The 14,915-nt window shown below is 45.4% G+C and overlaps 1 protein-coding gene across 1 annotated transcript; it reads right to left on the minus strand.

The window, feature by feature from the left end:
- Positions 1 to 359: 359 nt before the first annotated feature.
- NDUFA9 (NADH:ubiquinone oxidoreductase subunit A9) lies at positions 360 to 14,620 on the minus strand. The gene is made up of 11 exons (XM_075856028.1): positions 14,518 to 14,620; positions 11,815 to 11,985; positions 9,230 to 9,327; positions 8,197 to 8,288; positions 7,213 to 7,354; positions 5,895 to 5,997; positions 4,863 to 4,930; positions 4,314 to 4,390; positions 3,277 to 3,372; positions 1,681 to 1,747; positions 360 to 627 (listed from the first exon to the last, which is right to left on the minus strand). The coding sequence occupies exons 1-11, from the start codon at positions 14,564 to 14,566 to the stop codon at positions 457 to 459; spliced, it is 1,134 nt and encodes a 377-aa protein (XP_075712143.1). The 5' UTR covers positions 14,567 to 14,620; the 3' UTR covers positions 360 to 456.
- Between the last annotated feature and the right edge of the window lie 295 nt (positions 14,621 to 14,915).

Below are 14,915 nucleotides of genomic sequence, written 5' to 3' on the forward strand. Positions count from 1 at the left end.
TAATATTGTTGGTCTATTCTTCAATATTTGATGGTGGGGGTCTGACTCCTGACCCCCCGATGATGAGCTGAATGAAGGCACCGCTCCGTACATGTGGTTGTGCAGAGTACTGAAGTTCAGTCTAATTCACTGAAAAATAGGGTTGAGCTGCAGTACCAGGCACTATCAGAACCAACTGTACGACGCAGTGCCCGGGTAAACAATGGAGAGCCGTGGAAACTCGGGAGTCGGACCCTCACGGATCTCTCATTGATGGCCCATCCTATGACCGCCAGTAAATGCCCCTATTTAAAGTGCTGGAGCCTCATGACAGATGTTTTTGCAAAAACACTAAAACAAGAAAAAAACACCCGCAGATATCCAGCCAGACAGCGGACAATACCTTTATTTACTAGTTTATGTACACAGGAGGTGTAAGCGCGATACTTATAAGAGAACAGGCTCAGTAATGTGCGCTCAGAAGTTGACAGGGGTGGCAGGCTTTGCCGTGTCCAGCTCAGCATCCAGCCAGCGGTATTTACGGTGACGACGCAGAACCTCGATAGCTTTCTGTTCAAGTGGAGTTGGGACGATGCCGAGGTCTTCCAGGCCTGGGAGATCAGGAAACTTCTTGTCTGTAATATGGAACTAGGGAAAAAACCACCAAGACTTGTATTATCCGTGGTCCTATATGGTCCTTCACTCATAATAATGAATTACCCACCCATGGTCATACAGGCATTACTGAACTATGGGGTACAGTATACCCTGCCAGCCTGCAAATGCATAGGGAGTAGACCAACAGGGATGAGCGATAGTTCACAATTGTAGGCTATACAGGACACAGGACAAGCGTCACCTTTGTGTACTATACAGTTCAGCCATCGTCCGGTCACCAGATGATGTGGTCAGAAATCTGCCCATGTGTCTCATTCTTGGGAAACTGGAGATTCTGAAAAGGACGCTGAAACCAAAAGTCTATGATCTTTTCCCATTGTGTTGTAGTAGAATACATTCTATTTGTTCCCAGTTATCAGCCATAGCAGGCTGAAAGGGAGGGGGGGGGGGAGGGAGTCCGACTACAATGTTCTTTAGCCTTATATAAACTGATGTGAGAATTTTACAAATCTTGGTTATTAAAATTGATGACCTTTCCTCAGGATAGCCATCAATATTAGACCAGTGGGGGTCCGACTGTTGGCACCCCCGCCGATCAGCTGTTTGAAGTGAATGGGACAGTGGTGCAATACCTTGCATGGCCACTACAAATGTAATGGCGTGTGCAAGTACGAGCAGAAATAAGAACCATGTAAACTATGAAGAGGCCCCTTCAAGCAGCTGATCGGCGGGGGTGCCAACAGTCAGACCTCCACCGATCTAATAGTGATAGCCTATCCTGAGGAAAGGCAATCAATTTTAATAACCCAGATAATAACTTTTAAGCGTTGTCCCCATCAGGATAACCCCTCTAATAATTTATATGCAGAGTAAATGTATAAATAATAAGTTCCGGAGTCAATTGTATTCACTTCTCAGCTGGGTCCGATAGTAAACCCGATTGTTCTCATTCACTGATAGCAAACAGATCTTAAAAATGGAGAGGAACTAAACAAAAGTAGAATAGAAAGTTGTAGAACGGCCTCTCCACAATATTAAGTCTAATATTCCATATTTATACAGAGAAGTGCAGACTGTACTCACGCGATCCACTTTGTCACGGCTGGTCCACCGGTCAAATGGATTCAATTCAAAGAACCTTCCAATCAGACTAAACAGAGGAAAAACCCAGGATGGTTAAACAATCACTTCATGACTGATATTTACACACAGGCCGGATTAAAGAGCACATGTCTGGAGCATCTTTTCTTATAACTCTGCACACCCTTTTGACAAGGAGAATAGTAATGCCCCGATGTCAATATATTCATACATTTCCAGGAGGAATAACAGAGGAATGGCACATAGCAGAGCTGCTGATACTTAGCAGCTCTCTGCTCTGGCTTATAGAGAGTATTCCAAGCCGGGGAACCCCCTCTATGACATCCATATGCCCCTGTCAAAGTGAGACCACCCCTTTTGGATCTTACAATCATGGGCGCCTTCATGCAATTTTGCATCAAAGCTTAACATTGTGTAAAAAGATGCATTAAAAAAAAATCATGTTTGTGGCTAAAAGGCTGAACCAAGCAGAGCCGGAGATGCTCAACACCCCCTAAAAATAAAAGTTTAGGTTGTGCAGAGTTCATACATGTCACGTATGTCTATATCTACATTCACATATCATCAGATAATCACCAGAATGAAAGAGACCAACAATATACGAGGTCCAGATGTCGGGAAACAGAGTCAGAGCGGAGAGGTCATCAGATGTCCGGAAGTGGACAACCCCTTTAAACACCATTTTACAGTATACACAGAATAAGCATCAAATTCTGGGTAACTTTTCAGACTCATCGCATTATTCATCTCATACTAACCCGGTTATTATAGATTAGCGCTGAATTGACAATTTTGCTGGTGTCACAGCGAAAATCTCCCAGCATTCCTTGCTGCCTCAAGGTCTACACGGAATGTGCTCAGGCGATTTACATACTGGAATGATCGGTGTTCGTTTTTACCAGGTTACTGTACAGCGCCTTGTAAAAAATAAATTCTTCCATCGTGTGAAGCGGTTAGGGACGTGTGTTGACAAGCTTGTCGACTGATTCCAATGACAACCAGCAAAATTGTGAATGCAGAAAGTGTTATTTCTATCCCTCCCCAGAGTAAGGCTCTGTTCACATCACGTTAAGAGGCTACGTTTGGCACTTCTGCCAAAGAAGTCTCCCAGCAAATGTGCCGAAACAAAAGACCTGTCGTACGCCACTGTATACCACATCGTGAACCGCACAAAACATGTTTTTTTATGGCGGCCACCTGTATAGGAAAGCTAAAAAAAAAAAAAAAAAAAAAAAAAAAAAAAGGTATACCAACGTATACTTGCCCGGAAGTTTCCAAATAGGACACTTCGTATTTCCGGGCCCATGCACTGAACAAGCATGTTAAAAGTGGTGTGAACACAGCCTGAGTCTTCGACTCTTAAAGGGGTTGTCTTCTGAAGACAACCCTTGTCCCTATGTCCTATTATCTGAATGGCTGCCATGTAATACCGCATTTCCCCTGCAATGGTAAAGGATTTCTCTGGCTGGTCGGAGAATACCCCAGCAAAATAAGCCGTTTAAAAGGGGCGTCAGATCCTTTATGAAAGGGGTTGTCTGGGATGAGGCAACCCCTTTAAGTCCTGCAAAAACCACTTACTGATAGATGGGGCGAGGCAATGGGTACTGCAGAAGAGGTCGGTGAGTAACGGCAAAGAAATATTTGACCATGTCCTGAAGAAGATACCGATGGGGCCTAAGAGAGGGAACATGGAGAAAAAGTTATAGTGTCCAGTAGTGAACAAGCATTTTATTGCTATGCCTCGGTCTTGTCTTATTTACAGCAGGTTAGGATGCACATGGGCAGTCTGTGCCGATGCCATTTTTAGCCGGATCGGATGACACAGTGTCAGCCTATGCAGCCGAGAAATTGATCAACCAGGACACCGCACACAGGGGTCAGTGTACAGCCTCCTCCTTGTATATCTTCTCCCTCGATACAAAGCACTAAGAGTTCCATGAACAATTGAGGATGAGAAGAGGGAGAAGAAAACAACTTATGAAATGGACAGGTCACCAGGCCATTACACTGGTTTGATTTATGGTAGATAAAAGTAAGGCATAATTTCCCGTTTTAATTTCCCTGACTTTGAGCTTGACCAAAAGATCCTGCAGAAAAATAAAAACAAGCTGAATCGGCAGTAAACCCCGTTCGAGGGCTATTTCCATCATAGTGATATGGATATGCCATGGGTCCTCCAGCACGGTAGCTGCTGTGGGTCAGCAGTTCCCAGCTCTGGGTCACGGAGGGTAGCCCCAAGTGTGGGAGCCCCTCTATGACGCCCTTATAATACCCTTTAGTGTGAGACGATCATGAGAAATTTAGTGACTAGAGATCTTATCTGGAGACATTTGTTGTGGGATTATCTCTTCAAGGGATGGTCTGGTTTGAATGATCTTTTAAGGCATACTGAATTAATAAAAGGAACCCCACTAATTTCAATGGGTGCCACATAATGCCTAATCTCCTCAGCAGTGAGGCTTCTTGTTAAAATGAATGGCAGTTCTCACAGTAAAAGACGATCGTGGCAGGAGTCCCAGCTGTAGGATCCCATGACAACCCCTAATTGAATAGTCCCTTTAAAAAAATAGTGAGCATTTAGTACCGGCTACGGTGTATTGTTGGTTAAAGCTCACCCAGCTATAGCATAGGTCTTTCCAACAGAGTCAGGGTCTTTGATAATATTGACGATCGCCTTGGCAACGTCCACTACCTGTATATAAAAAAGCAGCAGAATTATTATAGAGCCGTGTAATGACAAGTAAGGCTGGATTCACACGAGCATGTTCGGTCCGTAATGGACGGAACGTATTTCGGCCGCAAGTCCCGGACCGAACACAGTGCAGGGAGCCGGGCTCCTAGCATCATAGTTATGTACGATGCTAGGAGTCCCTGCCTCTCCGTGGAACTACTGTCCCGTACTGAAAACATGGTTACAGTACGGGACAGTTGTCCTGCAGCGAGGCAGGGACACCTAGCGTCGTACATAAGTATGATGCTAGGAGCCCGGCTCCCTGCACTGTGTTCGTTTCGGGACTTGCGGCCGAAATACGTTCCGTCCTTTACGGACCGAACACGCTCGTGTGAATCCAGCCTGATAGTTTATCGGCAGGAAAGTCCGAGCAACAATCACCACAGCATCCACATGGACTGTCAAGCGCTGACTGTATCCTATGGCTACTCACATAGATCGGCTGCTTCACGGTCTTCTGACCAAGCGATATCAGCGGCACGCCACCGAACCACCGCATGTCTAGACAGAGGGAAAACAATTCATTACAACTGGTAAAAACACAAAAGTTAAAATTACGGCATTTATCAGATGCACTTTTTAGCAAGACCATAGTCAGGGGGCCTGGTGGTGCCAGACCATACCGACTATTTTTAAAGCGCTCTGTATTGGGGCACAATTTTACATTTATCAGCATGCACAGGATAGGTGATCAATGTCTGATGGTTGGGGTCCCCACCGATCATTAGAATAGGGGGTAACGAACTTGAGACCGTAGTGAGGAGAACTTAGAGCGGAGCAGTGGTCAAGCATACGCGGTGCCGCTCCATGCGAAGCCTATGAGACTGATGGACAGTCGAGTTCAGAGCTTGGCTTTTTCTGTCAGCCCCATAGACACTAAATGCAGCGGCACCGCGTACGCTCGTTCACTTTATGCTCCGTATCACTGCGGTTGGTTGTGCACTAGGAGGCTCAAAGCCCCCATTCTAGTGATCAATGGTGGGTCCTAACACGATCAGGCATTTATCACCTATCCTGTAGATATTTCATAGATGTCAATTGTTTGAAGACCCTTTAAATACATTTTAGGCCGAGTTCAAACATGGCGGATTTACGATGATTTTGTTGCGAATTTCACCCTATACATTCCAAATGCTGCGAATTTTCCGCAACATAATAAAAATGCTACAGATCTGAAAATCCGCAGCATGCTCATATTTCAATGCAGAATTTTTCTGCTATGTGTGGATGGGATTTGAAATCCCCATCCACATATATTGCACTATAAAATGCCACAGAATCTGTACAGCAAACCCGCCACGTCTCAACAAACCTTTAAAAGGCATATTGAATCAAGTTCGATTACGACGGCCTCCTCATAGGCGGTCTACCCTGTACGGGGGAAGGGATAGACAACCCCCTAAAGATGCCACAAAATAGCACTCAAAAAAATAAAAAACAAAGCAAAAAAAAAATAATTCCATACTTGCATAATAATTGAGGAATTTGTCTTCCCGACCGAACATCTCGGAGGGTTTCAGGATAACGGCTTCTGGGAACGCCTCTCTGACGGCTTCTTCTCCCACTGCCTGATGTCAATGACATGAATTATATGAATATAAAGGCTTCATGAGAGAGACGGCGGCACGGACCACTTAGGCTGGCTTTTCACAATCATTCTGTATGCAATTTATTTAGATTGATTCTAGCGGTAATCGCTGCGTGTAAATGACCCACGCAAATTTCAATGGACAATCGTCATCGAAATTGAAACCATCATGACAACCCAAACAGGCCTACTCCATCCAAATAAAAATCTTTATTTGCAACTATAGTAATTGGGTCTAGTCTTCAGAAAAAAATATTGTTTTTTACTATTCAGACCTATGCGTCGCTACGGTACCAGACTACAAACAATCCGTGTGTAGTCAGATCCTGCATGTGTCACTCTCCTCATTCCTGTTGAACTACAGATAGTAGAAGAGGGTGCAAAGGCATTATATATTACACTACACTACACACAAGGCTTGTTTGTAGTCAATAACCATGGAGACACAGGTTTGCGTGGGAGCTGTATACATAAAACGGTACATTTTTACTCAAGACAAAAAGTTAAAGCTGCTTAGCTTTTTAATTTTTAATGGATTGGAGCAATAAAAATCTTGCAAAAAAGTGTAAAAAGCCTTTGAACATCTAATCTGAGTCAGTCAGGTCAGGTCAGTCAGTCAGTCAGTCAGTCAGTCAGTCAGTCAGTCCGGTAGGTCAGTCAGTCAGTCCGGTAGGTCAGTCAGTCAGTCAGTCCGGTAGGTCAGTCAGTCAGTCCGGTAGGTCAGTCAGTCAGTCCGGTAGGTCAGTCAGTCAGTCCGGTAGGTCAGTCAGTCAGTCCGGTAGGTCAGTCAGTCAGTCCGGTAGGTCAGTCAGTCAGTCAGGTAGGTCAGTCAGTCAGGTAGGTCAGTCAGTCAGGTCAGTCAGTCAGTCAGGTAGGTCAGTCAGTCAGTCAGTCAGTCAGTCAGTCAGTCAGGTAGGTCAGTCAGGTAGGTAGGTCAGTCAGGTCAGTCAGGTCAGTCAGGTCAGTCAGGTCAGTCAGGTCAGTCAGGTCAGTCAGGTCAGTCAGGTCAGTCAGGTCAGTCAGGTCAGTCAGGTCAGTCAGGTCAGTCAGGTCAGTCAGGTCAGTCTGCACTCGCCTATAGGGCTCAAAGCCAGGACTGACAGCAGGCCGACAAATGATGCAAACATAAAACTAGTTTCCCAACTAGGATCCATAGCGAAAACTTCCCTATCTTGCATTGAAGGTTTCAATTCACCTTACTCCTCAGTAACTTTGAAGGGCTTTTCATGTCAGCATTCAGATGGGAAACGTGGATAAACTTCTCTACTCCTGCTTCTCGAGCCAATAGTGCAATGTCTTTTGGGATATTGACAAACACATCCTCAAAACTGAAATTCCTAAAACGAAGAAAAAAAAAATGCAAACATGCTTAGCAAATAAAAAAAGTACCATTTCTTAAAGGGAATTTCCATCCTTAATTTAGTTTTTTTACAGAGCTCCAAATCCCCTGCATGATAGAGCTAAATGCTAAAATGCCGGCTTCCTGCAGCCACCACTAGAGGGAGCTTACTGTATACGGTTATACAGTGAAATTAATAATAACAGTATGCTCCCTCTAGTGGTAGACAGATTTTTTTTTAACTTAACTCTATGTCTAAGGAGGGGATTTGGAACTCTGTATCAGGAAAAAAAAAAACATTTGCTTCAAAGGGTGCCCGTCACCACTCCTTTTATAAGAAGGAAACTGTATCATGCCCTATAAAAACGGAACCAGTGGATGTATTTGCACCCAACGAATGACCCTTCCCCTCCAGAGCATCAATCCGGAATCAGTATCCCCTCCCATTTGATGTGAGGGAGAAGATTGAGGGGACCTCATTGCCTTTGATCTCAGGATTGGTGGAAGGGTCCCAGAACTCAGACCCCCCCAGTGATCTCTCTACATAAGTGGTTGCCAACCTGTGGCTTTCCAGTCTATTGTGAAACCACAACCCCCACAGCTGTCAGAGAATGATGAAAGTTGTCGTTGTCACAAGTTGGAGACCACTAAGCAGTTCTTGGGGGGAGAGGGAACAGGCACCGGTGTCTCTGGATTACATCCAACCAACCCCACATGTACAGACCCCCTCGGAGCGAGCTGCTAAATGACTGGCGGAGGGACAGACGGCTTCTAATATGTGAGCGACATTACCGGGCGTAACAAAGAATCAAATGATAGACAAAGGTAAGAATATTTTACCTGGTCTCCCATTCCTTCCCCACCAGGTTAATGACTACATCGGAGTGCTGGAGGGCCTGCCTGGTGGATTCTCGGTTTCTCGGGTCCCATTCCTGAAAAGATAATTGTGCAAAAGCCGTGAATGACTTTACTGACTCAGTTTATGTGCGACCTCCACCCAAAAGCTGAAAATGTAAGATACCCCCAAAATTGTACCCAATAGAGTCGCTTATTGCGTAGGTCAGCAGGAACATCTTTTTCTCTAGGGCGCTCTATGGAGGTCATGCTGCCCAACTGGACAAGTAAAGGCCTTTAACGTTGGCCAATGATCGGTGGTACGAACGCTCGCTCCCGATCGTTGGCCTGTGTAAACATGGCAGCAATCAGATGACGAATGAGCAATCGCACGTTTGACGGCTGATCGGATCTTTTATGCGGCCCAAAAAATGTTGCCCTTGTAAATAGGGAATGGGCCGCCAACAAGATGCAAAACGTACAGGGAAGAACAATCGTATTAATGATCATTCGTCCCCATTCATTCCGATTATCGCTCCATATAAATGGCGCAAATGAGCGCCGATCGTCATGTTATTGTCGTTGATTAGCGCTCGTTGCCCAGCAGAAAATCTGCCTGTGCAAAAAGCTCCTTAAAAGGGAAACTGTCACCTGCCCATACACGTGCAGCGGAGTGCCCCATGTAACAGGCCGGGCTCCACAGACCTCGTCTCACTTTATATTTTTTTCTATCCTCCTCCGCTATTTAGACATCGGTGCCGTTATATTTGGCGCCCGATATGTAAATATATGCGGGTTACCTACATATCGGGCGCCAAATATAACGGCACCGATGTCTAAATAAAGGAGGAGGATAGAAAAAAGATTTAAAGCGAGACAAGGTTTGTGCAGCCCTGACCATTACATGCTGCACTCCGCTGCTCATGTATGGGCAGGTGAAAGGTTCTCTTCAAGGGAAGGTAGATGGATGTAGATCACTAAGAACCGCATCCAAAACTACATTGCCTCATTTTTGGGTGTAGTTCACCCAGACACTTACCATAAAGGATAACTGGCCCAGATCTCCCATGGGTCGGAGATACATCAAGTCATACTGGTCGCATCGGTAAGGTATGACCACCTGTGAGCCAATACGTCCTGAAATAATTTATAAAAATTATTTTAAAAAACCAAGTGACATAAGCGACATGTGAGACGTTCATTTAATATAGAAATTACAAATTCCTCTAAAATCATTGTCTCGTCCCCTTCTGTCAAGCTGTATAAAATATCAATCTAGACCGTCTGACCACCGATATCGCCATCATTAAAGGGGCTCTTACAAAGAAACTACATTCCATGCGGCCTTATAGGGGTTTATGTTCGTCAGTGGGGGGTCCCCTACTTGGAAACCCCTTCTATAAGCCGGTGCAGGGAGTGACCAAGTGTCGGCTCCCGCTCTGGCACACGTGCCCCGTCCATATACTACAGGAGTAGTGATTTATTGGAATGGCCGCCATGTAATACTACAACCGCTGATGGGGAAACCTCTGGCAGGTAGCAGCCGATCACTAAAGGTTTCAAAATTGGCGAAAAGAAGCATGGAGCCGGCTCACGAGCGGACACCTCGCTCTACCGGCTGCGATCAGCAAGGACTCTGATCCAAACCGTTTAACCACTTAGAAGCCACGGTCAATAGCGACCAAGACAACTAAGCATTTGACAGAGTGGGGGCACCCTCTGTCATCCTTTTTTGTCACCTCACAAAATGGAGTAAAATATGATCAAGAAGTCCCACGTACCACAATGAAAACTACAGCTCGTCCCGCAAAAAACAACCCCCCACGCAGCTGCATCGACGGGTCAAGGGGAAGTCAATGCAAGGAGAAATGTTCCTGCCGATGGGACCGGCCACGCAAAATCCGCCGTGTGAACTGACCCTTATCGTATCGACCTGCAGAATAAAGTTAAAGGGTAACTAAACTTTCAAAAAAACTTTTGAGATGTCCTAGTGACAAGTCAAAGGTTTTGATCTCTAGGGAGGGGGGGGGGGGGGGTCTAAGCACTGAGACCCCCACCGATCGCTAAAACTAAGAGGCAGAAGCTCTCGGTTGAGCGCTATACTGCTTCGTTTCTGATCGGCTTTCCTTGAAGCGGTATACGGGCTCAATAGTAAGTCTATGAGTATGTATACCGCTTGCTCCGCTTTCCGAGGAAAGCTGGTCAGAAACGAAGCAGCAGAGTGTTCATCCGGAGCTCCATTGATCAAAACTTCTGACATGTCAAAAGTTTTTTTTAAAGTTTAGTTGCCCTTTAACCCCTTAAGGACACGGCCAATTTTAGCCTTGAGGACAGAGCAATTTTTTTTACATTTCCCTCTTTGCATCCCGACGCTCATAACGCTTTTATTTTTTGTACGACGTAGTTGTATGGGACTTTGTATTTTGCGGGACGAGTTGTACTTTATGTACGTACCATTTTTTGGTACAAATACATTATCGTTTAATTTCTATAAATTTTTAATTAGATTAAAATGCAGAAAAAAAGCAGTTGTGCAGCAGTTTTAATATTTTTTTTTTTACACCATACACCGATCATAATAAATATTGTCATACATTTGTTGTACAGGTTGTTACGGTCGTGGCGATACCAAATATGTCTGTATTATTTCATGTTTTGGGACTTATATTTTAAAAAGTTGATTTATTATAAAAAATGAGTATTTCTGTGTATTTTATTTATTTATTTATCATTAATTTTTTTTTACATTCATTTAACTTTTTTTTTTAATCCCATAAAGGGATTTATCATTTTGATTTTTATTTTGTAACTGTAATGTACTGGCATAGATCTATATGCCAGTACATTAGCCTGTTACTGATCGTACACAGGCAGTTGTTAGGGCAGACCTCAGTATGCCCTAACAACAGGAAATATGTTCAGACAGCCCTGGGGTCCTTCACTGGACCCTGGGCTGTCTGGCCATACGAGTTATGGGCTTTGATCGCGTCACAGTTATTTTCTGTGACGCGATCAATGTGCAGTCCCCTCTCCTTGAACGCCGCGATCAGCTGTCATCGCGGCGTTCAAAGGGTTAACGGCGGAGAGAAGATGTTTCTCTCCTCTCCGCTGTCAGAGCGGGGCCGTGGCTGTGTATTACAGCCTTTGCCCCGCTCACGATCGCACACACAGAGACGGCACAGACGGCTGTCACACAGGACGAGTATGCTCGTCCTAATGCGCGAAGTGGTCGCCGCTCAGGACGAGCATACTCGTCCTGTGTCGGCAACCAGTTAATATGTCATTTTTACCGCACGATCAATGCCATAACAACGAAAACTCCCCCAAAAAAAAAAAAACAATGAAGGAATTGTAAACACAAGTAGTATCGCAAAAAAAAAAAAGACATACCCTCATATGGCTATGTCGATGAAAAAATATAAAAGTTATGGGTCTGGGAAGGCGGTAATGAAAAATGGTAAACAAAAATAAGAAAAAGAAAACTGGTCTGGTCCTGAAAGGGTTAATAAATCATTAGTTCTAAAGGTTCCTATAGTTCAGACAAACAGTGACCCCTGGTGGTTACATGAAGGTACTGACGAATAAATAAAACAAAAACAAAAAACATGACAGGTGACACGTTACCTAGCCTGTTGACAACATATCGCCCCAGGAACCCTGTCGCTCCAAACACTGTGGCGACCACTCCGCTGACTGCAGAGCGCCCGGGCTTCCCATGGGGAATAGTAGCGTGATGTACACTCCTCTGCTGCAGGACCACGGGGACCGAGGCGGCCAGAGATGAGATCTGTGAACCTGGTACACATAGAAGAGGTAGAGAACAGATTAATAGACTTTTCATCCTCCCGTAACACACATGATAGGCTTAGATACAGGGCCCCAACAGACAGTATCACACATGATAGGCTTAGATACATTATTATTAGATACAGGGCCCAGCAGACGGTATCTCACATAGTAGGATTAGATACCGGGTCCGGCAGACAGTATCACACATAGTAGGATTAGATACCGGGTCCGGCAGACAGTATCACACATAGTAGGATTAGATACCGGGTCCGGCAGACAGTATCACACATAGTAGGATTAGTTACCGAGTCCGGCAGACAGTATCACATATAGTAGGAATAGATACCGGGTCCAGCAGACAGTATCACACATAGTAGGATTAGATACCAGGTCCGGCAGACAGTGTCACACATAGTAGGATTAGATACCGGGTCCGGCAGACAGTATCACACATAGTAGGATTAGATACCGGGTCCGGCAGACAGTATCACACATAGTAGGATTAGATACCGGGTCCGGCAGACAGTGTCACACATAGTAGGATTAGATACCGGGTCCGGCAGACAGTATCACACATAGTAGGATTAGATACCGGGTCCGGCAGACAGTATCACACATAGTAGGATTAGATACCGGGTCCGGCAGACAGTATCACACATAGTAGGATTAGATACCGGGTCCGGCAGACAGTATCACACATAGTAGGATTAGATACCGGGTCCGGCAGACAGTATCACACATATTAGGATTAGATACCGGGTCCGGCAGACAGTATCACACATATTAGGATTAGATACCGGGTCCGGCAGACAGTATCACACATAGTAGGATTAGATACCGGGTCCGGCAGACAGTATCACACATAGTAGGATTAGATACCGGGTCCGGCAGACAGTATCACACATAGTAGGATTAGATACCGGGTCCAGCAGACAGTATCACACATAGTAGGATTAGTTACCGAGTCCGGCAGACAGTATCACACATATTAGGATTAGATACCGGGTCCGGCAGACAGTATCACATATAGTAGGAATAGATACCGGGTCCAGCAGACAGTATCACACATAGTAGGATTAGATACCAGGTCCGGCAGACAGTGTCACACATAGTAGGATTAGATACCGGGTGTGGCAGACAGTATCACACATAGTAGGATTAGATACCGGGTCCGGCAGACAGTATCACACATAGTAGGATTAGATACCGGGTCCGGCAGACAGTGTCACACATAGTAGGATTAGATACCGGGTCCGGCAGACAGTATCACACATAGTAGGATTAGATACCGGGTCCGGCAGACAGTATCACACATAGTAGGATTAGATACCGGGTCCGGCAGACAGTATCACACATAGTAGGATTAGATACCGGGTCCGGCAGACAGTATCACACATAGTAGGATTAGATACCGGGTCCAGCAGACAGTATCACAAATAGTAGGAATAGATACCGGGTCCGGCAGACAGTATCACATATAGTAGGAATAGATACCGGGTCCAGCAGACAGTATCACACATAGTAGGAATAGATACCGGGTCCGGCAGACAGTATCACACATAGTAGGATTAGATACCGGGTCCAGCAGACAGTATCACACATAGTAGGATTAGATACCGGGTCCGGCAGACAGTATCACACATAGTAGGATTAGATACCGGGTCCGGCAGACAGTATCACACATAGTAGGATTAGATACCGGGTCCGGCAGACAGTATCACACATAGTAGGATTAGATACCGGGTCCGGCAGACAGTATCACACATAGTAGGATTAGATACCGGGTCCGGCAGACAGTATCACACATAGTAGGATTAGATACCGGGTCCAGCAGACAGTATCACACACAGTAGGATTAGATACCGGGTCCAGCAGACAGTATCACACACGATAGTATTAGATACAGGGCCCCAGCAGGCAGTTGTCTCATATTCTCCTCGCCTATAAGCCGGGTTCTCCTTATCTCCGGGCACAGCGCAGGTCCTGACGCCATCGTCACGCTGCTGAGAGACGCCAGGACTCAGCCCTGCACCCGAGTGAGGATGGTAATTATATTGCTACTGTAGTAACAGGGTTCTGTGTAGTTTCCTACAGTAACTGTGGATAGGCGGGGGGCCCCCCTGGCATCGGGGGCCCGGTCACCCCACTATAACTACACCACTGTATTGAGTTTTCAGCAAAAGACCTAATGCAACTAGAACACAATTCTGGTCACATGACAAAACCTTTGTACAACTTTCTGGGTCTCCACATTGGTCAATGGGAACTGTTGTCAGGACAGCTGCTGTGGAACTACAAGTCCCAGCATGCATCTCACCAGTAGCTTGGCAACAGATGACGTCACCAGCGAGGTTCCCGAGACTTTTTTTTATTATCCCATAGAGCAGATACCCGAGTAACCTGGGACCTATAGTTCCACATACAGAAGAGATCCACTCACAGTGGCTATAAAGCGCACTACATATAATGACAGCCATGACCTTCGTCCTATGTCCCTCTATCCCGCCCGTTTTTCTACATTAATTCCGTATGACTTACGTGACATTGCCCGGGCACCGGCCGCCCTGCAAAGGATAATGACCGCCATCTTGACCGAGGTCCCACAAGCCTGCGCGAACTACGGAAGCCGTGATAAACGCGTTTAGGTTTTGACGCAGCTCAAAGGCTCCACCTAGCGTTCAAAATGCGCAGCGTAAGTGCAGCCCGGTGCTCCTACATCACTTTTTTCTTTATTTCAGGCCTAACATAATAAAGTGCTTCTTTTATAAACACAGCCATTTACTGCATTTATTTACTCTACGGTAGCATTTTTCCTTAAATATAAAATATAATGAAAAAATAAGTATTGGTCATTATCTCCGTGCCTGGAAAAGCTGGGTGACAGGCTATATGGCTGCTATTACAAGTTCTGCAACGGCTTTTACCCAACTTTCTCA

Source organism: Rhinoderma darwinii, chromosome 3 (genome assembly GCF_050947455.1).
Source record: "Rhinoderma darwinii isolate aRhiDar2 chromosome 3, aRhiDar2.hap1, whole genome shotgun sequence".
Classification (NCBI taxonomy): Eukaryota; Metazoa; Chordata; class Amphibia; order Anura; family Rhinodermatidae; genus Rhinoderma; species Rhinoderma darwinii.